The sequence below is a fragment of the Amphibalanus amphitrite genome, unplaced genomic scaffold (assembly GCF_019059575.1).
Source record: "Amphibalanus amphitrite isolate SeventyFive unplaced genomic scaffold, NRLGWU_Aamphi_draft 000064F_arrow, whole genome shotgun sequence".
Lineage (NCBI taxonomy): Eukaryota > Metazoa > Arthropoda > Thecostraca > Balanomorpha > Balanidae > Amphibalanus > Amphibalanus amphitrite.
Window position 1 is genome coordinate 463,938 of NW_024881560.1, and position 22,498 is coordinate 486,435.

The 22,498-nt window shown below is 45.9% G+C and overlaps 1 protein-coding gene across 1 annotated transcript; it reads left to right on the forward strand.

Moving 5' to 3' along the window:
* Window positions 1–4,145: 4,145 nt before the first annotated feature.
* On the forward strand, window positions 4,146–17,831 carry LOC122378734. Its single transcript, XM_043360181.1, has 3 exons — window positions 4,146–4,363; window positions 16,412–16,771; window positions 17,039–17,831. The coding sequence occupies exons 1-3, from the start codon at window positions 4,178–4,180 to the stop codon at window positions 17,102–17,104; spliced, it is 612 nt and encodes a 203-aa protein (XP_043216116.1). The 5' UTR covers window positions 4,146–4,177; the 3' UTR covers window positions 17,105–17,831.
* Window positions 17,832–22,498: the final 4,667 nt, after the last annotated feature.

Consider the following 22,498-nt stretch of genomic DNA (forward strand, 5'->3'; position numbering starts at 1 on the left):
TGCCAGCCGCCGGCCATGGACCCGCCTCCGTGACCTTTCCAAGGACACCTGAACTACTTGTCACGACGTCGCAAGCAGCCGAGACTGAGTCAGGCGAGCGTCACTACTACAGATAAAGTCATAAATCGCAAAAACGAAAAAAAAAATATGGAGGAATGTGGCCGTAGGCAGTGCGTACACGAACCTGCCCCACAACGTTATTTGTAAAATATTTCAAAATTTCTTATTGAAAAAAATGACAGTTTTTCAACAAACTAGTTTGCAGCAGTTCCGTGAATAAAGTGAGCTTCTTTGCTCTCAATTTTGAAAAGTTAACCCACATTTCCGAGTCAGGATCACGATGGATGATATGAGAAAAGTTTGGAAAGCGCACGGATATTACAAATTTGCGTTTTTATCCAGCATGACAGCAGGTACAGTGTTGTCTTCTACAGTGAGCGAAGGGCGGCAATGATAGACATATTTTCATAATTTACCTTTAGCTCGTGCAGTCACTCGTCTTCCCATAAACTGCAAAAAACGAATGTGCCCCATGCACGAATGTGCCCCACTCTCCCCTACACTTTCTGAAATGAATGATTGCTGATTAGTGATATCCTAAACTCTGCGAGAATGGAAATACATAGTCATCGTAGTCAAGCATTCAAGTTCCATAGTAAAAGTGTCTCAGGCAAACGGTATTTACTATTTTGCGGTGAATTTTGAGCCGTGTGGAAATGCATCATGAGACATGAAGCCAAAAATTCAACGAAAACATTATCACGCAACGATACCTTCGTCTTTTTATCTTGACTATACGAAAGAATATACATTTTTGAGTATGTATGGGGAATTTCTAGTTAATCCAATAATAAATATGGCAATTAGAGACCTGCTAAGAGTAACATGTCGCCGGCTGAGGCGGGATCGGCCGACGCGGGAAACGCAGCAATCACAATTTTGTGTTTACACGTTCATATTTCAATTGTTTACCAATCGATTTTCAAAATTCTTACACCATAAGATTTCCTGTACATTTCTTAGTCTTCTCACAAAATTTGACGCGAATCGAACGTAATCAGCGGTAAGGAGCGCGATGTAAAGACGGAACCGTTCCGTTCCGTCCCGGCACAGTCTACAATTCAGGCGGCGGCTAGCGGTCGGCGCCGGCTGCCGAGTCGCCGCGGCGACAGGATGTTCACTTTACACCGCTATTACTAGACCAGTTGTGAACCGATTTTCTTCTTGCTTGCACGATGAGATGTGCAATTCAATTTTGGACAGGTAGCTATAATTAATTTCGCATTAATACTATGAGATATTGGCGAAAAACAGGAGGGGTGGGGCGAAATTCACTCTTCCCCCTCCACTGCGCGTGCTAACATACGTTTGCATATGTGCCATTTTCTTCAAAACTTATGAATGGCCCACTCTAATTTTTTCACAGGTTGTTAAGAATATGGTAGGCAATAAAATATATGAAAATTAGCCAAATCGAAGGTGACGTGTTTTTTGCTATTTCAATATTTGTGCTTAAGAACAGAGTTAAGCAAATTTCAAGGTCATATATTTAAGTAGGTGCAATTCTAAACAAATGCTTAAGAAATTACCTAAACAGTAAGGTTTATTTCATTCAAATCAAACAAGTACAACCAAAGTTATGGTCGTTCAAAAATATAAAGATGCAACATTTTGTAAAAATTCGATGCCCTATATTTAGAAGACCTGTGGTCAGAATGTGCAAAAAAAATCAATGTAATGTTCGGGGCGACACAGGAACTCGCTCACAAATTTGTAATGAAATCGCTGATGGTAAGGTGCAAAACAGCCCATTTTTGTTCGATTTGACGTGGAATGCCCCTTTTGCAGTCTGGAGGTGAAACCGTTTACACGCTGGTTCGAAAACTTAGGTTGGGACACAATGGTGACATACCTGCAGATGAAAAAACTTCAAGCCACCTATCAATTTCGATTGTGCTTTTCTGAGATGCAGTAACTCTTCTGGTTTACGAGTTAGGTACGCTCCAATTCGTCGAAAAATATTGAAATAAAAATAATTTCGATAACCAACAGTTCTGTGACCTCAGAACCAATGTGATGATACGAAGGAAAAAACGGTTGTGATCATTTATGCATTCAGGGTACCGACTCCATGTATGTATGTTATGTGCTTATTTAGGACATTTCGGCCGGGCCGAGTCTGGGGCCTCGCCGACCTGGTCACCCACGACGGGAGGTCCCCGGGTGGTTTCCGAGGCCGGTACTGTTTAGAGTGTAGACAGCGCTTTCCACGTGATCAGTGTCCGCTGCTCGCCCCGTCAGTGCTATCATGCCCTCTACACCGCGACTCGGTGTTCATTTCACTGGCATCCCCACACCGTGTCCGGTCGGTCGGTTCTGCGCTGACACCGTTAGAGGCTTCAGTCGGTCGGTGGGTCGGCGCCACCAGCTGTTATTGGAGTGTGACGGCTGTCCTGGAGCGCGCACAGCACACCTGACCGGCGCGCCCACCCAGCCGAGGTGTCCTGCTGGCCGCAGCTGCTGTCCGCCAGACGGAACTCCGTATACCTAGTGAGGCCGCAGGGAAACTGTGTCAGGAGCCAGCCGTCCAGGCGCCAGCCAGGAGAGAGACGATCCGACACAGACGGTTCAGCGAAATGGAAGGGACGAAGCGGTGTATTGTCATGCAGGGATGGTCTGTGTTTTCCTTGTGGCTCCTCCCACAGCACTGTGGATAATTTGTTTGGTTCGGAGCAGCTCGGCTCCCGGGATGCGTCGCGGAGGTGGTTAGTACTTGGTACCTATGCTTGGTACCGACCCGTTTTGTCACCATGGAACCGGCACCTGGTCGGCACCAACACCGGATATCTTGGTGTTGATGGCGTAGTCATGCTTTGCAGTTTGCGACAGGACTGTGGGACAGATTGAGCAGACGACGTCGCGAGGTGTGGTAGCTTCGAGGTGAATACGAAAATGGCATTGCGTCAGAAGATAGATAGGTACCAAGAAGAAGGCGCGGCGGGGCCGTTTTGCTTCCCCCCCCCCCCCCCGCTTCCTGGGGTGCAGCGTGCGTGTTGCCACTGTCACTGCTGTCACTACCGTCATCACTGTCATTATTGTCACAATTCCTCCCACATCGTCTGACCCACCGATGCCCGATAATACTTTTGGACAGAGATCCGCTTAGCATATTCATGAGCTGCGACACGGGGATCTTTATGTAGGGCAGCAGGGAACCGACGCTCAGAGAACTTGACAAACAAACTCTAACGCTTCGAACTCTGCCCTGATGCATATCACAATAAGGTGATCAGGCTCATGGTTCACCTCTACCTCACACTATAGCTGCTGGTATGTCAGTGGTTCTTACAACAGAGCCCGAACAAATAACGCATCTCGGCTCCACCTCAGGCCGATATGAATCACATTTATAAAGACATCCTGTCTGAGCTGGCGCTGTTCGATTTCATCCATCCGGTACTGTCCCGGCCGCCGCGCTGGTGGTTGACTGAGCTCCCGCGCACTGTCAGTAGGTCAAGACGGACAACTTTCAACGCGACAGATTCCACTGTAGGTATGTGTTTTAGCTGGTCAGCTGGGTTCAGCAATCTGTATGCACAATGCAGATACCCGCTCGCTGCACGTGCAAGCAAGCGGTGCCCTTTAGTAGACGTGATGGTGTCAAGTATGGCACAGAAGATAAAAGACATTTGACAGTTCATTCTTTTAAATGGAGTAAATCTCGGACGAAACGATCTTGGCAACGAAAATGACAAAACGTCACTTCGAACCTAAGCAGCTAAGGTTGCCAGTCTTCCCCGACTGGCTGACGTATGTACATTCGTTTCTTTAGCTGAGGTCCGTCAGCTCGGTCACAAGTAGCATAAGGTCTGACAGTTCGTCCTAAGCTGCTGACGAACAGTCAGTTCTTAGTAGCTGACGGACAGTCGGTTCTTAGTAGCTGAGTTATGTCAGCTAGGTCCCCTAAGTAGCTAAAGGGCTGACAGTTTGTCTGAGTGGCTGAGCTGACGGACAGTTGGTCCTGAGTGGCTGGCAGCCTGTCCTGACTGGCCGACGGACAGTCTCTCCGGTCCTGATAAGCTGACGGACAGTCCCGCCCCGCGCCACCTTCCGCGCGCGGCGCGCCCGTACCAGTCGCCAGTCGTGGCGCAGGTGCGGCAGGCGGAGCTCCGTCACCATGGCACGTCTGGCGCTCTGGCTGGTGGCGGTGGCCGCCGTGGTGCCGCTGGTGCTGGCCGGTGGTGCAGACTCGCGTAGTGTGTCGGCTCGCACCCTGAGCGGCTTTCCGCAGCACTTTTTGCACCCGTTCATCAACTTCTGGGAGTTCCACTTGGATCCGGAGGACTTCCCGAAACTGGATGGGGTAAGCGAGGGTCGGTTTGTCCGCTTTTGTATTCAACAGCTCGTTTGCTGTGCTCAGTGTTTTATTACTGACTATATCCTGTTACACCATAGACTTCGGTATGTATGGGTCTATGGCTATTGGCTATATACTTAAGTTACATATCCTGCGCTATGGCTAGAGGCATTGTAAGTTGTAACTCCTCAGATAAGTCATGTAAATGACCGTAACCAGTAGTAGGGCGCCTTTTAGGGTGACAAACAAGCGACCGTGAGGGCGAAAACTGCACGTGTGGTGTTGCGAGGGAACATTTGCAACTGACTTTTGCACGGCACCCTACTTGTCGGCCCGTCCGTTATCGCGTGCCAAACTTGAACACAATCAGCCCAGTCGTTCTCCACATTTGGAAGCGACTCCTGCACGTGCGCACGTGCAGTAGCACCCAAACTGTGACCGATGGGTAGGTAACAGTTTGGAAACGCACATGGAAATGCATTTCCCGGTGGGTACCTACCCACATGCCAAGTTTCAGCGCAATCGGCCCAGTTATGGCTAAGTAATGCAATGGTTACAAAACTGACACCTCTTCTTTTTTCCATGTAGCACAAGTATTAGAGATCGCCCACATGCTTCGGGAATAGTTCAATACTAGGTAGAAAGGACGAAACTACTCTACAAAAAAAAAACTGCGCCAATGAATCGATCCAGTGGTTGCATACTGCGGAGATATAAACCTCGCAGAAGCATAGGAAGAAAAAAAAAACACGTTCATGTGGGGCTCGAGAGTCGATCGAATCGAGCATCCTTCTATATGTGTCGTGGCATCGAACTTCGAGGGAGATTTTTCCAGTCTGGATAACGCGTGTCTCCTGAACCGCTTTGGTCTGTGCTCGATTAAGTCCCGTTTTGTACAGGCTGATCTTTCATTCCTACTCAATGTATGTGCATTGCAGTGGGATCGACTGCCCCCCAACAGATTGCCTTGCCCTAGCAGTCCCAAATAGAATCTCTCGACAGACATAGATGTACCCGCAGCGTTCGATCGTGTCACGGTATATAGAGAACTGATCGTGTGAATATTGTGAAGTCAGGGTTCACTGTCCGTACCCCTGTGCTTTGTAACCGCTTCTTGCAGCATACACCAACCGTTGACATGTTGGCACCATCGTGTTCTGCTTTATCGGACATCCGACGGCTCGCTCATTCTCAGTGAACGTAAATGTGATATGCTGTCTTCATCGTCGTGTGCATATGCTGTGTCTTCTGGTTTACTCCATGATGTAAATGGGCTACTAGGCCTGCAGTAGGCTAGTGCAAGTACATAACACAGAACACAGAATATGCAGAATGCATATCTGACCTATAAGGTCAATACTCTAAAGGCATCCTGAGTCCTCTGGATGATGCCTTTAGAGTATGCCTGACAGAACTGCCGTCAACATTTATGTTTTTGCAGAGAAGGCTTTTTAACCCTCGCCAGGCGAGGGCCTCTTTCATAACACGGACGGCGAAGGGGGGGGGGGGGGTACGACCCCCTCGGTGATTGGCTCCTAGGGCACTTAGAAACGCCAAATTTACAGGGTAGGTCTCGCCATAGTATCCATAAGATATCTCGATCCATAGATCGATAGGAGATGTCGCCCTTTTGAAAATTTGGTGACTCTAAGTCAATATTTAGGGGGGTTTTGGGCATAGGCGGCGGAACGGGGGGGGCACCGAGGCACCATGCCCCTCCTTGATTTTTCCATTTTAACCCGCGCACCGACGCGACGGGGGGGGCGGTTATCGCCCCCCTCCCCCTGAGGTTTTTCGTGAATAGCGGGAAAACCGCGGCGCGTAGCGTCACGAAATTCAGTATGACTATTTTTTTAATAAATTTTACACATGGTGTGCAAGTTTGAACCTTCTAACTTTTAAGGTCAGGTCACCAGGTCACTTTGAATGACCCAACCTCAAGTCACTTTTTGCAACTTTGTCGCCGTGCCAGAGCTACAGTAGGTGACGGACGCCTTTGAAAGTCGCAAGATGCTATTAGGTCATTGGTAGTTATAATTTGTATATCTCGGAATTTTGATATCGGTGACCTAAGTTCAGGTCAATTTCTCGACTTCCTCATTATAACCCTCGCCGGACCTATTGGTTTTCTACATACGCGCCGGCCGGAGGGGTACGACCCCCCTCGCCGTTTCGCCCCTGGTGGAGCTAGCACGTCGCGGAAAAAAAACGAGCGTGTGCGCCGTTACGAGACGCAGAGATTGGTACCCAATTTTAAGGTCCTAGGTCAACCGGTGACCTCTGAGGTCAGGTCAAGTGCCCCAAGGTATGGTTCAGTTTTTGGTGAATAACTTCGCAAAAAACGGCCACAGAGCCGCGATTTTGGCAGCATCGTGTTCGCCTTGCTCAGGCGCGTCGAATGATATACTTTTTGTTCGGGCCAGATCAACTTAGGGTGTTGACCTCAGGTTAAGGTCAGGTCAGCACCCCCAGGTCACGAAGTTGGTCGAAAGAGGTCATGTCGCATATCATTCGATTCGGCAGGTCTTCCTGAGTCCATTGGTGGCTTCCCGACTGACTCGCTTGCTCAATATGAGAGGGAGTTATTGACGAAAAACTAATATGACCTTGATGACGTCATAAATGACGTCACACAAGGTCAGCATTGCAAAAGTGACGCATCTAACCTTGCAAGGAGTGCATCAAATCACGATTCTGTGTGCTTGATATAGTTGGAGATCGTTCCCGGCGCCAGAATAGCAGTTTTCATTTTTTCCCCATTGACTTATAGGTAATGGTGAGGTCACGAAAATGACCTGACCTCATATGACCTTTAGGAAAAATCTGAGATAAACAAGTTGTGAGACTTATAATGGATACTAGATCCTGCAAGTTTCATTTCCCTGTGACATCTCCTCTAGCAGTGAGGGCGTTGCGAAGTTGCGACATCTGAAGACCGTGCAGAGGTTCACTTATGACGTCATAGGTCAGTGACCTGACCTGACCCAAAAATGCGGTTGGTGTCAAAAGATCCTGCTTGAATCAAAGGTCAGGTATGCCATGTTTCAGCTCTCTATCGCCAGCGTGTTTGGAGCTATCGCGAAAAAAACCTATGGGGGCGGCACCCGCCCACCCACTCGGCCGGCGAGGGATAAGTCAACGCGGGAAAAATCAACTCCCTATATACCATCCATGACTTCATATACGAGCAACCTTCACTACCTTGAGGCCTGTTTTGCTGTTGTCTGTCAGCTGTCAGGCCTATAGCGTTGAAGATACAGAAAAACGTTTAATACATACAAGGTGTAGAATTACAAGGTGTAGCGAAAAAATCCAAAAAGTTGTTTGACTTTCGAAAACCCGGAACATATGTGATAGCCCTTACCGACTACTAATCACATGCCAAATTGTAGATCGATATTTCTCCTTTTGGCCAAGATATAGCGAAAAAACTGTTCAAAATTGATGACGTCAAATTTTCAAACTCATTTTTTTTTTTAGCAATTCTAGACCACGTAGCGCAAAACAAAGTTCACCATTAGGCTCACCGTGACGAGCTGCATCGAATCAATACCCATTTTATGCAGCAATATCAACTTTGAAATTTGGCCTTTTTTGACCTGGCATTGACCTGACCTCCACCAGGAAATGCCCCAACCATTCCTAATAGTCTTATAATCGATTAGTTTGAAATGAAAAATTGGCCATAAAACATACATCACACAGCCCTAGTAAAGTTGGGTTCATGTGCTGACCCTTGGTGACCTGACCTGTGACCTGACCTGGTGTTATCAGTGACCTCTAATAGCAACATATGCACTAGGCAACTGACGCCCTATTGCTGATTTTCGATAAAATGCGTTTTATTCGATGTTATAGCGCATTCCCAAGACCCGTGACCGGCAAAACATCTTATCTTTGACCTGACCTGCGACTTCATCAGTGAACCCGAGATCAATGAAATTAAATTTCCCAAGACAGATTTGACTGGACTTTCGAACGACGTTTGAATTTTGTGGATCCGTCCAGTAGTTTCGGAGATACGAGGGGAGGCAAAAAATAGCCCCCCCCCCCCCCACCAGGTCGCGTTATAAACAGACCCCACCAGGGCGCGGGTTAACATTAGCCCTATGGGCGTTGCATGGAAAGAAAGGGACCGAAAGTCGGCAGTGCTCCCCCGCCCCTCCTTAATTGAAGGTGTTCCGCTGCTACTGGTTTTGGGGGGTATAAGTGCAAAAGTTTCGCTTAAAAATGTCATAAGTTTTTCGCTTATAACATTGTATCTAATAAAGATAGAGCAAAAAAAGAGTCCGTGCGCATCGAATGATATCCTTAATTTGTTACCAATTTTAGTGAACTTAGAATTGTCTTAGAATTATTAAAGTAATTAATCAAGTTTAGGTTAATCAAAATGCATTATATTGCATATCATTCGAATCGCCAGATCACAAGAAAATCAATGACACCATTTTTGAAGCTCCGGCCTCCATGTGTGCCAAGTTATTAGCAAAAACGTAGTTTGACCTTAGTTGACCTCAGTTGACCCGACCCAGGCGTTCTTGCAGCTTGCAAACACCAACTAGATGTCAATCAAGGTCAACCCGCCAACCCGGGTCGTTCAAGGTCAGGGCACCAGGTCACGTCAAGTGACCTTACCTAAGAAAAAGTGCCAATGCTATAGCTACTCGCTATAGCTACACCGACTGAACGATCGCAATTGATATTTATAAAATTACCTATAAAATATATATCTCGGAATTTTGATATCTGTGACCTAAGGTCAGGACAGTTTTGTAACCTCTCCATTATAAGTCAATGGGAGGAAATTGAATGGCGTCTGTTTTGGATGAATGCTCTCAAAGACACTACCAAACATCGGGATACAAGTTAACTTCACACATTGCATAGGAAAATTTCACCTAAAACCCCTCCTGATGTCACAGAGGTCATCTTAGGTCACGAAACGTCCCCAGCAGTTTTTGACAATAACTTTTGATAGAGACATGCTAGAGCGTTGAAAACACCCCAGATGTGTTCAGCTCGACGATACGGATCGGCTGATACCTATGCAGGATGGATTTTCCGGTCAGGTCATCACCTTGACCTGAGGTCAAATTTCCAAATGACCTTTCAATTCAACGTCAAATTATAGTTCATTCGACGCGTCTCGACAAGAGGAACGCGATACTGGAAAAATGATGTCTAGAATCTCTAGAGTCAAACGTTAACATTTTTTTGCAAAACTTTTTTTTGTAAAAACGTTTATTCTGGAAGTTTTCCCTCTGGAGGCTAAACAGTTGACCTGAGGTCAAATCTAAGGTCACGTTCCAGAAAGAACTTTAAAAGGGCTATCGAATGCGCTTTTCCGCAGCGCTGTAGGTAGCTCTATGAGTTCCCAAGTTATGTGCCTGTGTTTGGAAAATGTTTTAGATAGCCAACGTTTTACCTTTGCTTGCCTCTGGTGGCCTGACCTGATCTGGCCTGATATAGAAACGAACAAAGTGTCTTTGCCCTGTTTTTGGACGCTCTTTCGATTGCCGCCTACCGAGTGTCGCTACGTGGCCCAGGAGCCGAGTTAGAGGGGGCATGAACCCCCCCCCCCCCCCCCAACACGACACGGAAAACTCAGACCACCAGCACGGCGCGGGTTAACCCGTACCCTGTTGGATATGGGGGTGGGGGTGTTTAACCCTCGCCGGCCGAGGGGGTGCCGCCCCCCCCCCCCCCATAGGGTTTTTTCGCGATAGCTCCGAACACGCTGGAGATAGAGAGCTGAAACTTGTCATACCTGGCCTTTGCTTCAAGCCGGATCTTTTGACACCAACCGCATTTTCGGGTCAGATCAGCTCACTGACCTATGAATGACGTCATAAGTGAACCTCTGCACGGTTTTCAGATGTCGCAGCTTCGCAACGCCCTCACTGCCAGGAGAGCTTTCACAGGGAAATGAAACTTGCAGGATCTAATATCCATTACGATTCTCACAACTTGTGTATCTCAGATTTCTCCTAAAGGTCATATGACGTCAGGTCATTTTCGTGACCTCACCGGTCACCATTATAAGTAAATGGGGAAAAATGAAAACTGCTATGTACCTAGTCTGGCGCCGGGAACGATCTCAAACTATCTCAAGCACACAGAATCGTGATTTGATGCACTCCTTGCAAGGTTACATGCCTCAATTTTGCAATGTTGACCTTGCGTGACGTCATTTATGACGTCATTAGGGTCATATTAGTTTTTCGTCAATAACTCTCGATCAAATTGAGCTAGTGAGTCGGAAAAGCCACCAATGGACTCAGTCAGGAAGACCTGCCGAATCGAATGATATGCGACATGACCTACTTCGACCAATTCCGTGACCTGGGGGCGCTGACCTGGCCGTGACCTGAGGTCAACACCCTAAGTTGACCTCACCCAAACAAAAAGTATATCATTCGTTGTGCCTGAGCGAGGCGAACACGATGCTGCCAAAATCGCGGCTACCCCTCGGCCGGCGCGTATGTAGAAATCCAATAGGTCCGGCGAGGGTTAACCCGCGCCGGGCCGGTGCTCTGAGATTCCGCGCCGGGCCGCGGGGGGGTGTTTGAACACCCCCCCCCCTTCTAACTCGGCTCCTGGGCCACGTAGCGACACGCGGTAAGCGGCAATCGAAAGAACGTCAAAAATAAGGACGAAAACACTTCGGTCATTTTTTGGGTCAGGTCAAAGGTCAGGTCACCAGAGGTCACCAAATGTAAAAGGTTGACTATTTCAACATTTTGGAAACTGCCAACGGCTATCTCGGGAACCGATAGAGCTACAGCGCCGCAAAAAACCGCATTCGATAGCCCTTTTACAGACCTTTCTGAGTAATGTTCTCAGATTTGACCTCAGGTCAACGGTTTAGCCTCCAGAGGGCAAAAACTCCAAAAATAGCCGTTTTTACGAAAAACGTTTTTTTTCGGCAATAACTTTTGACTCAAAAGAGCTATGACATTACTTTTGCCAGCATCGTGTTCCTCTCGTCGAGACGCGTGGAATGAACTATAATTTGACCTTGAAAGGTCAACTTGAAAATTTGACCTCAGGTCAAGGTCATGACCTGACCGGAAAAGGTCATGTTGCATATCAGTCGATCCGCAACGTCGAGCCGAACACATCTAAGGCATTTTCAGCGCTCTAGCACGCCTCTATCAGAAGTTATCATCGAAAAACTGTTAGATTCTGTTCGTGACCTGAGATGACCTCGGGGACATAACGAGGGGTCACAGTTGCAATTTTCTGGTTCAGTGTGTCTATTTTACCTATATCTCGATGTTTGAGAGTGTCTAGAATAGCGTTCGTGCAAAACAGACGCTTTTCAATTTTCTCCCATTGCCTTATAGTGGAGTGGAGAGGCCGCAAAATTGACCTGACCTTAGGTCACCGATATCAAAATTCCGAGATAAACATTTTATAGATAGTGTTGCTGTAATCAATCGCTGAAAGTTTCAAGGCAATCGTTCAGTCGGTGTAGCTATGACGAGCATTCTTATTTTTTCTGAGGTGAGGTCACTTGGCGTGACCTGGTGACCTGACCTAAGGTGACCTGGGTCTGAAATTTTCACAACATGTGCGGAAAAGATGCACGAACAGGTGTGCCAAAAACGGCGGCGCGGAGCGCCGCCGTTTTTGAGATATCTGCGAAAAACCGCAATGGGGTGTTCAAACACCGGCCCCGGCCCGGCGCGGGTTAAACACCCCTCCGGTTTTTTTTTTTTTGCAAATATCTTCAAAGTGGCGGCGTGAAGCGACATCACTTTTGGCATACCTTAGAATACATATTTTCTGCAAATGTTGTAAAATTTCAGACGAAGGTCTCTCAAGGTCACATCACAAGGTCCCATCAAGTGACCTCACCACAGGAAAGGTTCCAATCCTTGTCATAACTACACCGAGTGATAACCGTCTTAAAATTGTCAGCAATGGATAGGGAAACGGTATGTATGTGGCACTCGTGGCTCCTCTTTGTGTCTCTGAGGTTATCTCAGGTCAGGAAAGGTGTTCAACTGTTTCTTGCTAGTAATTTGTGATAGAGGCATGCTAGAGCGATGAAAATGCCTTAGATGTGTTCAGCCCAAAAATACGAATCAACTGATATGCAACAAGACCTTTTTGGTCATGTCTTAGGCCATGACCTTGACCTGAGGTCATATTTTTTAGTTAAACTTTCAAGGTCAAATTATAGTTTATCCGACGCGTCTCGACAAGAGGACACGATGTCGGTAAACGTAAGCTCGTGCAGAGTTTGTGACGAAAGTTAGTGCAGAAAAACCCTTTCCACAAAAGCCTTTTTTGACAGTTTTTGTTCTCTGGAGTCTGGATGCTAAACTGTTGAAGCTAGGTCAAATCTGAGGACAGTGAGCAGAAAGAGCGTTGAAAAACCTATCGAATACGCTATTCCGCGGCGCTGTAGCTCTATCCGTTTTTGAACTATGCGCCGCTTTGTCGAAAAAAAAAATCGAATGTCGAAATAGGCGAAGGAGTTAGAACGGGGATGTTCAACCTTCCTCTCCCCCAGCGGGGGTAGAAATCCGAGACCCAGCGGCGCGCGGATTAATAACCAAGTTACTACGCATACACAAGAGATCGAGTCATCCCTTGCCTAATAGCAGCGCCAGCTGCCTATATAGGTATAGGCTTATTGTAGGTAAACCTACACAAGCACTCAACAATCACGCAACAGTTGTTTTCAACAATCTACTGCTGCGTGGAAACGTTGAAAAAATGATAAAAGGTATGCCTCGTGTTGTGGATTCCTTTGTTGTTTACGAGCTATGGGTCATGTAAAATCAGGCCTCTCCAACGCCACTCACTGTCCAGACGTAAATACCTATGCGTAAAATCACATCAGAATGTCCAAAAAAGAAACATTTTACTTGAACCTTGATAGTTAATCTGTCTTGAAAAATAAGCAAATGTCACCATTTACATTCCTGATGTCATTTGGAGCACCTTCTGCGCGGCTTGTCAGTGTAAGGTTCAGGAGCCAAATTAGAAGAGGAGCTTTCAAACACTCCCGTCATTTGGTGTTCGGCACGTGATATTACCGCAGATCATCTGAACTTTGTTAGAGATGCTCTACGCTGTGCCTCTTTTGTGTGTGTGACTGCTAACAGCAGCTCGTTTTCAGTGTGTCCGGGGCAGCGTTGTAGTTGCGTGGATGTGAACGTTTTCAGCTTTGCCACCACCAGTGTGTCTTCAGCTATGGTGTGATCGGTGTTGTGCCTGTGGCTAGGTATCAGATTGGGCCATCTCAGCCCTGCTGTGCGTGGTCACTGATGTATGGGCACTGTTCGCTGTTCGATGTTTCAAATGTTTCGCGCGACGCCTACGAAAAACATTTGCATATGAGGTGATAGTATCGAGTTTTTGGCATGTCTTCTGGCGCCTGGCGGGTCGGGCCGGGCTTTGACCCCCGCCTGTAACGCCCGGCGACATCCGAGCGGTGCTCGCTGGGTAATCTGATGACAGGACCACCCGACCAACTCGGTGGCAAACGGACACACTCGCACGCGCTCTTATGAAAAATGCAGCGTTTCATGTGCCTGACCTGCGCATGACACTGGTTCCTATATTTCATAACGCAGCTGAATGGGGGTGGAGGGCGCTAAAGATTCAAATTTTGACATGTTTACCGGCGGGGCAGGGCTTTGAACCCCACACCTAACGTCCCGCGACATCCTTACAGTGCTCACTGCGGGTAATCTGATGACTGTCAGCTGACAAACTTGGTCGTGAAACGGGCACACTCGCACAGCTCTGGTAGCCTATGAAAAATGTAGCGTCTCATATGCTTGACCTGCGCATGAATTGGCTATTCAATATTACATAATGCGGTTGACTGGTTGTAGGGGAGAGGCGTTAAACAATTCACATCAAGCACAATCTGGGCTTTACTCATATCTCTATGCTAAAGGCACATACTTTTGCGGATACCAAGCGTAAGTATACATGATGTTGTTAAGTGCAAAACTTGATCAGATCAGGTCACGAAAGGTCAGCTAGCTTAATCAGGGGCTGAATGGCAAGGAGGTCCAACGCCCCCCCCCCCCTTATACGTTCGCGGCTGGGAAAACACCGATACGGGCGAGGTTTAAGCTGGATAACAAAATCAAATACACTCATCCAGGGTTGTGCTTAACTCATGAGTCGAGTCAGAAATTTGAATCAACTCTGACTCAACTGAGTCAGATTTGTGTCGTGTCGGATAAAATGTGGAGCTGTTGAATTGAGTCAGAGTTGAGTCGGACAAAAGTATTAAGGTGTTGAGTTGAGTCAGAGTTGAGTCAGTAAAATAACTTTTCACATTGAGTTGAGTCAAACATTTAGGAACATGAGTCAGCTGACTCAACTTTCTAGAAAAAATATATAAAAGCTTTGCATTGCCTCCCCCCCCGCTTAACAACTTAGCCCTGGCCCTGCTGCCGGATTTTTTTCACCCCTCCCCCCCCCCCCCCAGCTCAACAAATTTTTATCTGAGTCAATATGAGTCAACTCACTTGACTCCACAAAAAATGAGTTAAGTTTGAGTCGACTCATATTTTCATTGAGCTGCTTGAGTCATGAGTCGAGTCAAAGGCAAAATCAACTGCTTGTTTGAGTCAGAGTTGAGTCAGAGGTTTCGGAAGTTGAATGATGAGTCGAGTCGGCAATTTTTTTTTAAACCCTGCACCCATCGAACACATACGGTATGACATTTTATCTGGAACACACAGCCAGACATCATCGTAAATAGTCGTCTTAGAGGAGATGCTCAAAATATATACGTCATATACGAGTACACCCCTCGCGGACCGCCGACCGGGTGAGCTCCGCTCAACGTCGCTGCGTCTCGTCATTTTCTGCTGTTTTTTTTGTCGTCCCATGCTCCGGGTAAAATCCTCTACTACCAGCTCTAGGTGAAGAACTGTCTCCGGCTCACATCTGACCACAACTGTCATTCTTGAAACGAGACACGGAAGTATCGTTACGAGAAGTCCGGGCTTTAAGCCACGGCCATGCCTGACCGCTTATCCGCAAAGCTTTAGGTTTACCATCTTTGGGGCACAGGAACTCGCTGATAGGCACGGTTGTGTGGAAACTATCGGTTTACCATCTTTGGGGCACAGGAACTCAATGACAGGCGCAGTTGTGTGGAACTGGAGACGCATCACCTTGTTGAAACCAGCACCGGAGACGCGTGATTTGGTCATGAAAAGCTGGCCAAACGACAGGTTACAGCATCCTCTAGAAGGCTGTACCAGGGTACCTACCTTCCCCGGGTCCGCCAAACCAGTGTAATTGAAGGCAATTCCGTCAACGATGTCCACTCAGGCATGACTGTTTTTCTGAGTGCCTCAGTGTACTGATCTTGTGTAGGTTCCAGGAAACCCGTATCACCGTATTCTTGATTTTGCATGTGCGCCATGAATTCGCTATGTTGCAAAGTCATCCAAATGATATATACGTTTTAGCGATTACATCGTTACGCTTAGATGTTCAAAAAGAGCTTGATATAAAACGAATGATTTTGACCGAAACTTGGAACAAACTTGGGCAATGTTGATAAAAAATATCCAATTGTCCTTCATGTAAACCAACACGTGAGATCAAAATTTATTGTTCTATCTTTGCACGCTGCGACATTCAGTTTATATCAGTCCAAAATGATCACCCTGTAACAACATAAAACTGAATTGCAAGCTGTAGTCAATTTCGAATGAATTGCAAGTTTTTAGTCGTTTTTAGTACAACGCTTCCTTTGTGTACATGACAAACACATTGAAGCTGATGCAGCGCCGCATGTATTACTGCATCACTCTACTATTATGTGTGTTATTACAGATGATGCATGCACTACATGCGATAATTATCTGTTATACAGTGTACCTACATACATGACGTCATGTTTGATCAATGCTTGAAGTGCTGTCTTTATGCCATCTGTCGCACACACATACTTGCCACAAAGCGTTTATCTGTTACCACTTACCACTTACCACATAATGTGGCGAGTATAATATTCTTGCTAGCGCCGATGTTGTTAGTAATGATGTCCCGTCCTGCCGACAGGTCTCCAGAATGGTTGGAACGGCTACCATGGGCCTACTCATGTGTCTGGGCTGGCTGGGCTACCTGCCAGTAAAATTCCAATCAAAAACAGACACGGACCGGATTCAGTATGGAGAAGACATTCAGAAGCTGCTGCGGAACTGGCTGCCCCACCCGCCGGGTGGCCCCCCTGGCCGGCCGCCGGGGGGATCCTATCTGGGTGTGCCGCCGAATGGACGCTACCGCCATCAGCAGGGGGTCCTCGCTCGTCGGAGGGGACCCCTCGTCCGCAGCTGGGCCGGACCCGCTCCCCAGTATCGCGGCTACATTCGAGGCGGCATTCAGTCCCCGCGGCGTCCCTCCACTGCCTCTAACCAACCGGTGAGGGAGCCACAGTGAGACGTGATAACGCTAGATTTCTTAGCTGCTGCTGTGAAAATACATTATTATTAAATGAATAGTTACTTTGTTACATTTCATAACGTGATTTATTTTCCAGTATAGTTACTTATGCATTTTTCTTTTTTGTCTGGATAATCTTTCTAGAAATGTGATTAAATGGCACATACCTTTGAGCTTTTTGAGATCCTGCATATCAACACCCGTATAATAAAGTGCCTCTATAACGTTCAATTTTCTACTCTCTAGGTGGTCGCCCAGCAGAGAGGTCCCGCTGGCCCTCCGCGGCGGGGAAGGCTGTCACCACTCGGCTGATGGTCCGTGCGTCCGATGGACCGAGTCGGGGTCCTCGGCAGCCGCTCACCTCTCCATCTGCTGAGCGGAGGCCACTACACCACTGGGATGACGGCGGGCACCCACTCCGGACACTGAGAGAGGACGAGATACGGCGCGCGCAAAATAATATCGCCCCAGCGCGAGGTGCTAACAGATGAGCGTCAGTAGAGTGTGTATGTGTGTGTTTTTCATAAGGTATTAAAATGATAAGTTGTTTTAAGAAACAGCTTACATCAACAAATGCAGCATCGCTTAGTCCTGCTCAGGGCATGACTGATATTGTTAAATGGGCATAATTTATTGTTAATAATTTGGATATTTATTGCCTCGTGATAAATAACATCGCGAATAATACCTTAAATGCGTAGGTTGTTTTGCTAACCAAATGATACGCTTCAGAGTAGAATACAATATATCCCATAAAATACAGGTGCAATGCATAAAGTATGAAGTAGGTACAGGTTCAATGTAGAAATACAATGGCAGTGCCATGAGCATTTAGGAATGAAGTGGCATGCCATCAAGACTGTCAGAAGTTGTTTATGACAAGAATAACAAGCTTATTACAGGAGAAGCAAGCTCGTTTCCTTGCTTTTATTTACTAATGAAGTGTAACAACAACAACAATTTACTTATGAAGTGTTACACAACAAGTAACAAGTTCCTTGTTGTGGACATGCTTACTGTAAATATATAAATAATTGTGTTCAACTGTGTAAAACACCGTCATGTTTTATATCCTTGAAGTGTTTGATTTAGCCGTCAGATGTTGCACGGACTACCTACTTAATTTGAGCACCTTACGTTGCTGTTATACTGTACGACTCTGTACATTATGGGGTAACAAACTGATGCATTTAGGAAACAACACAAACCATTATCATTAGTTCTTGCTCAAACGCGGACATGATACAGTCGCCCTACATCGTTTTTGTGTCACGATATAATGGATGGTGTCGTATGGGAACGTTAACCTCATCCTTCTGAGCCACTGAGACTATAATCGCATTAGTCTGAGCCAGCGTGCGGAAGATTATATCAAATCTAATGGTATTCACATGTTATCAGCCTGCGGTATGTATTTGGGACAGGGCTTAGAGGAGCGAGAGAAAGACATGAAAAGAAATAATGATATGAAGAGAAAGACGAAGGCCTTGAATGATCGTCATTGTCATTTTATGGGGCGAAGAGATTGACATTCAGCGGCATGAATGCCGCGATCAGACGCAGGAGATTCTATCAGCAGTCTGGTGACACCAATCGGTGTGGGGAGTGGTAGCGCTCGAAAACTACTAAAGTTAAGTCATGCGACAGCTACCGTTAGGTGGTGTGTGATTTTGTGATTACATGCTAAGACCGCCTTCACAGAGACGCGGTATTTTCCTTTCATTTAACCCACGCATGACAGGGACATTTTCCATAACGCGAGTGACTGAGGAGGGGGGAAGGGGCTCTCGAGAGCCCCCCCCCCCGAACTACTGGCCCGATCGTCAAAATTCAAACGGCGCCTGATAACCCTGGAAACACTGTTAATCGAGACCTATTTCCATTGAACTCGAGGTCACCGATGACGTCACAGGTCAGGTCAAAGTAAAAATTATCGGCATTTTTGCTTGCTTACAATTCAGGCTCAGGCCGCCGGCTGACAAGTCCGAGCAGACTCATTTTTGGTTTACGCACTCCTTGATATATGCGTTAGATACCGTAAGGGTACCGAACTTTTACTTCGAATTTTTCAGGCCAAGGCCAGGTCATCCTAGGTCACGAAAATTGTAGGTATATCATGTATCGGTCAACTGACATATGTTTCATGGTCCATTTTACACGTAGATTTCGAAAATAATGTCGTCTGTGTCATTTTAGGTCAATTTCAGGTGAATTTACCGGAATTCAGGTCATTTTCAGGTCAGAAAAGGTCAAATTTTGAAAATGAAATTGTTCAACAAAAAGTGTTTATCAGATGCAGCTTGAGCTCAGGAACACGATGGTGCCATTTATATTGCTATACGATGTCAAAAACGTACTGAAAAATGGTTTTGAAAAATATATAATTGTAAAATTTTGAACATAACGCACATAACTTGGCTATTTTTGAAGATATTGGGCTAACACTTGCTAGGATAGTTAATCAGTGCATGTTCTATCACATGTATTCGGGTTTTTGCGAAAAATTAAAAACTTTTTGAAAAAATCAAAAAATATATATTTGTAATTGCAAAAACATATTTTCAAAATTTTCAAAACTGCGGAAATTCGAGATAGCATTTTGACAGCTACGTGTATTTGTAGTTCACTGATGCAAATAAATTGGATCTAGCTTTAAAACTGAACTCTAGAGCGTTTGCCGTAATTCAATATTTTGTATCAAAATCTGCCGATATGACGTCACTCTGACGTCATTTTTGGCCAAACTTTGTTAGCTAGAAAGTTGAAATTTTAACACAAGGTGTCAAATTGATGCCGCTGAGGGTACTGTAAGTTCCGTATTGATCCATGAAACGGTTTAAAAATATTGCCGAAAAACGGGAGGGGGCTCTGTAGAGCCCCCTCCCCCAGTCATGCGCGGGTTAACCCGCGCCAGGCCGGGGAAAGGGTAGAAAAGGGTAGGGCGGAAAGTGTACACCCCTGCAGTTTTTCACAGATATCTAAGCCGCCATTTTTTGTGTTCGGCAGGCGCGGCGCCACGGATTTTGTCCAGGATCGGCAGAGCTAAGGGTCTCACTCCAAGGGGCTTCCCAGCAGCGAGACCTTTTTGTAATACCCATCACAAAAAGCATGGATTCTTTTGTACCGGTTACTTTTCTTTGAACAAAAAGAAATAAATAAGTGAATTTTACTTGAGCATGTCGATATGTTCAACGATCGAGATGAGCATATCGAGCATATCGGTGAAACTTTTCTCAAATTTACCATGGGATGGGTGGGGGTGATCTAAAGTATTAACCCTCGCCCGTATCGGTGTTTTATCAGCCGTGAATGTTTAAGGGGGGTTCGTTCGACCCCCCCCCCCCCGCTATACGGGCGAGGGTTAAGGTGCTACAAAAACGCAGTATGTTTAGCATCTACCCAAGAGTTCGTCTAATTTTACACTTGAACGCACACATTTTCTTCGTTTTCCGTTCCTCTCAGCCCGTCAGAAGCCTTTATCTATACCGGTGTCCGCGGCCTCCTCCAGAAGTTTCTTTTCTTCTTATGCTTCCGCAGAGGGAGAGGCATTAATATGGTGCCTGCATGTCATCATCGGCCTTGTCATAGCCGAATTTCTACGGATCATGCCTAAGAGTGACCTTATGTGTAGGGTAACTTATTCGTTACAGTTATATATATATATATATATATATATATATATATATATATATATATATATATATATATATATATATATATATATATATATATATATATATATATATATATATATATATATATATATATTTAAAGAAAATGCACTAGATTCGCATTAATAATTATTCTAAGCCACACTTCGGAGTCGATCGATCGTTGTGTATTCGTTAAAAAGCTAACAGTTTCGGATCATCTCGATCCCTTTTCAAAGCTATTATGAAAACACACAATGACAGCACGTTACACGAAATTCACGACACGATTATGCTCTTTTTGTTGACAGCGCACATGAAATAAATTATCAGGAGCTTCTTTTGCAACATTTGGCCTTAACTATGCCCGCTATGACATTATTAAACGCGAAGTGTCCCTGTGACAAGTTGATATTTTTGTGGTGCTTATCAGCGCTGATTCTACAATGCGACGTAGCCAGGCAGGGCTGGCTATGGGGAATCCCCTCTCTCCGATCTTAGCTAACCTTTTTATGGAGTACTTCGAAAAGAAACTACTTAAGGACATAGCACCCCCCAATTTGATCTGGCTAAGGTACGTAGACGATGTGTTCGCCGTTTGGCCACCAGGTAGCGATTTTGACACATTCTTCAGCCGTCTGAATGACCTTCACCCCTCCATCACCTTCAAGGTTGAGTGGGAAAAAGATTGCACGCTACCATTCTTGGACATTCTGATTACGAGGGACTCGTCAAATATCAGGTTTTCGATTTATAGAAAACCGACAAACTCCAACGTGTACATTCATTACTTTTCCTTCCACGATAAGTGCACCAAAAAAGGCGTGATACTGGGACTATTTCTAAGAGGGTATAGAATTTGCGACAAAGACAATCTCCAGAACGAGGTGTCTGAGATCTACAGAATTTTCACAGACCTTCGATACCCTGAGTGGTTTATTCATGACGCTCATATGTCGGCAAGGCGTACCTTTTTCACTACCAATAGGAACAAGAGGGAGAAACCCAAGAAATGCTTGGTTTTGCCGTATAACGAGGGCTTAAAAGGTTTTAAAAGGGTGTGCAGTGAGGAAGGGGTGGGTGTTGCTTTCACTTACCCAAACACTATTTCCAAGACTCTCATTAAAAACAAGCCGAACAATGAAAACAAGGTTGGGGTGTATAGCATTCCTTGCAAAGTGTGCCCGGACACCAGCTACGTGGGAGAAACTGGTAGGAGTTTAGAGAAAAGGGTTTATGAACATAAAGGGATATCAGGGTAGCGAATGAGAAAAGCGCGCTCTTCTGTCATGTTAGAGATTATCAACATTTAATGAACTTCGAAGAAGCAAAATTACTATACTCTTCAGATGATTACTTAAAACGTCGCATTGTAGAATCAGCGCTGATAAGCACCACAAAAAAAATATCAACTTGTCACAGGGACACTTCGCGTTTAATAATGTCATAGCGGGCATAGTTAAGGCCAAATGTTGCAAAAGAAGCTCCTGAGAATTTATTTCATGTGCGCTGTCAACAAAAAGAGCATAATCGTGTCGTGAATTTCGTGTAACGTGCTGTCATTGTGTGTTTTCATAATAGCTTTGAAAAGGGATCGAGATGATCCGAAACTGTTAGCTTTTTAACGAATACACAACGATCGATCGACTCCGAAGTGTGGCTTAGAATAATATATATATATATATATATATATATATATATATATATATATATATATATATATATATATATATATATATATATATGTTACGGGCCAAGTGCGAAGGCTAGTCCGTTTGCGAACGGACTAGTCCATTTGCGAATGGCGGTCCGTTCGCAAACGGACTAGTCCGTTTGCGAATGGCCGGCCATTCGCGAATGGCCTAGGCCGTTTGCGAACGGACGGGTTTGTGGCGTTGCACTTAGCCGCCGGAAGCATGGATCCTCGGATTGGGGTACGATTCCGAATGAATGGGGGACCGCTGGTCGATGCAGGGGCGTCGCCGACGGGGGGGGGGGGGTCGGAGGGGTCCGGACCCCCCCCACACACACACATTCTTGAAAATATGCCGGTCCG

What these genes read in the sequence shown, in the direction of transcription:
- LOC122378734 (XM_043360181.1), top strand. Translation starts at nt 4,178, where the DNA reads ATGGCACGTCTGGCGCTCTGGCTGGTGGCGGTGGCCGCCGTGGTGCCG. An exon ending in ACTTCCCGAAACTGGATGGG is followed by an intron (nt 4,364 to 16,411) that starts GTAAGCGAGGGT and finishes TCCTGCCGACAG; the next exon opens with GTCTCCAGAATGGTTGGAAC. An exon ending in CCACTGCCTCTAACCAACCG is followed by an intron (nt 16,772 to 17,038) that starts GTGAGGGAGCCA and finishes TCTACTCTCTAG; the next exon opens with GTGGTCGCCCAGCAGAGAGG.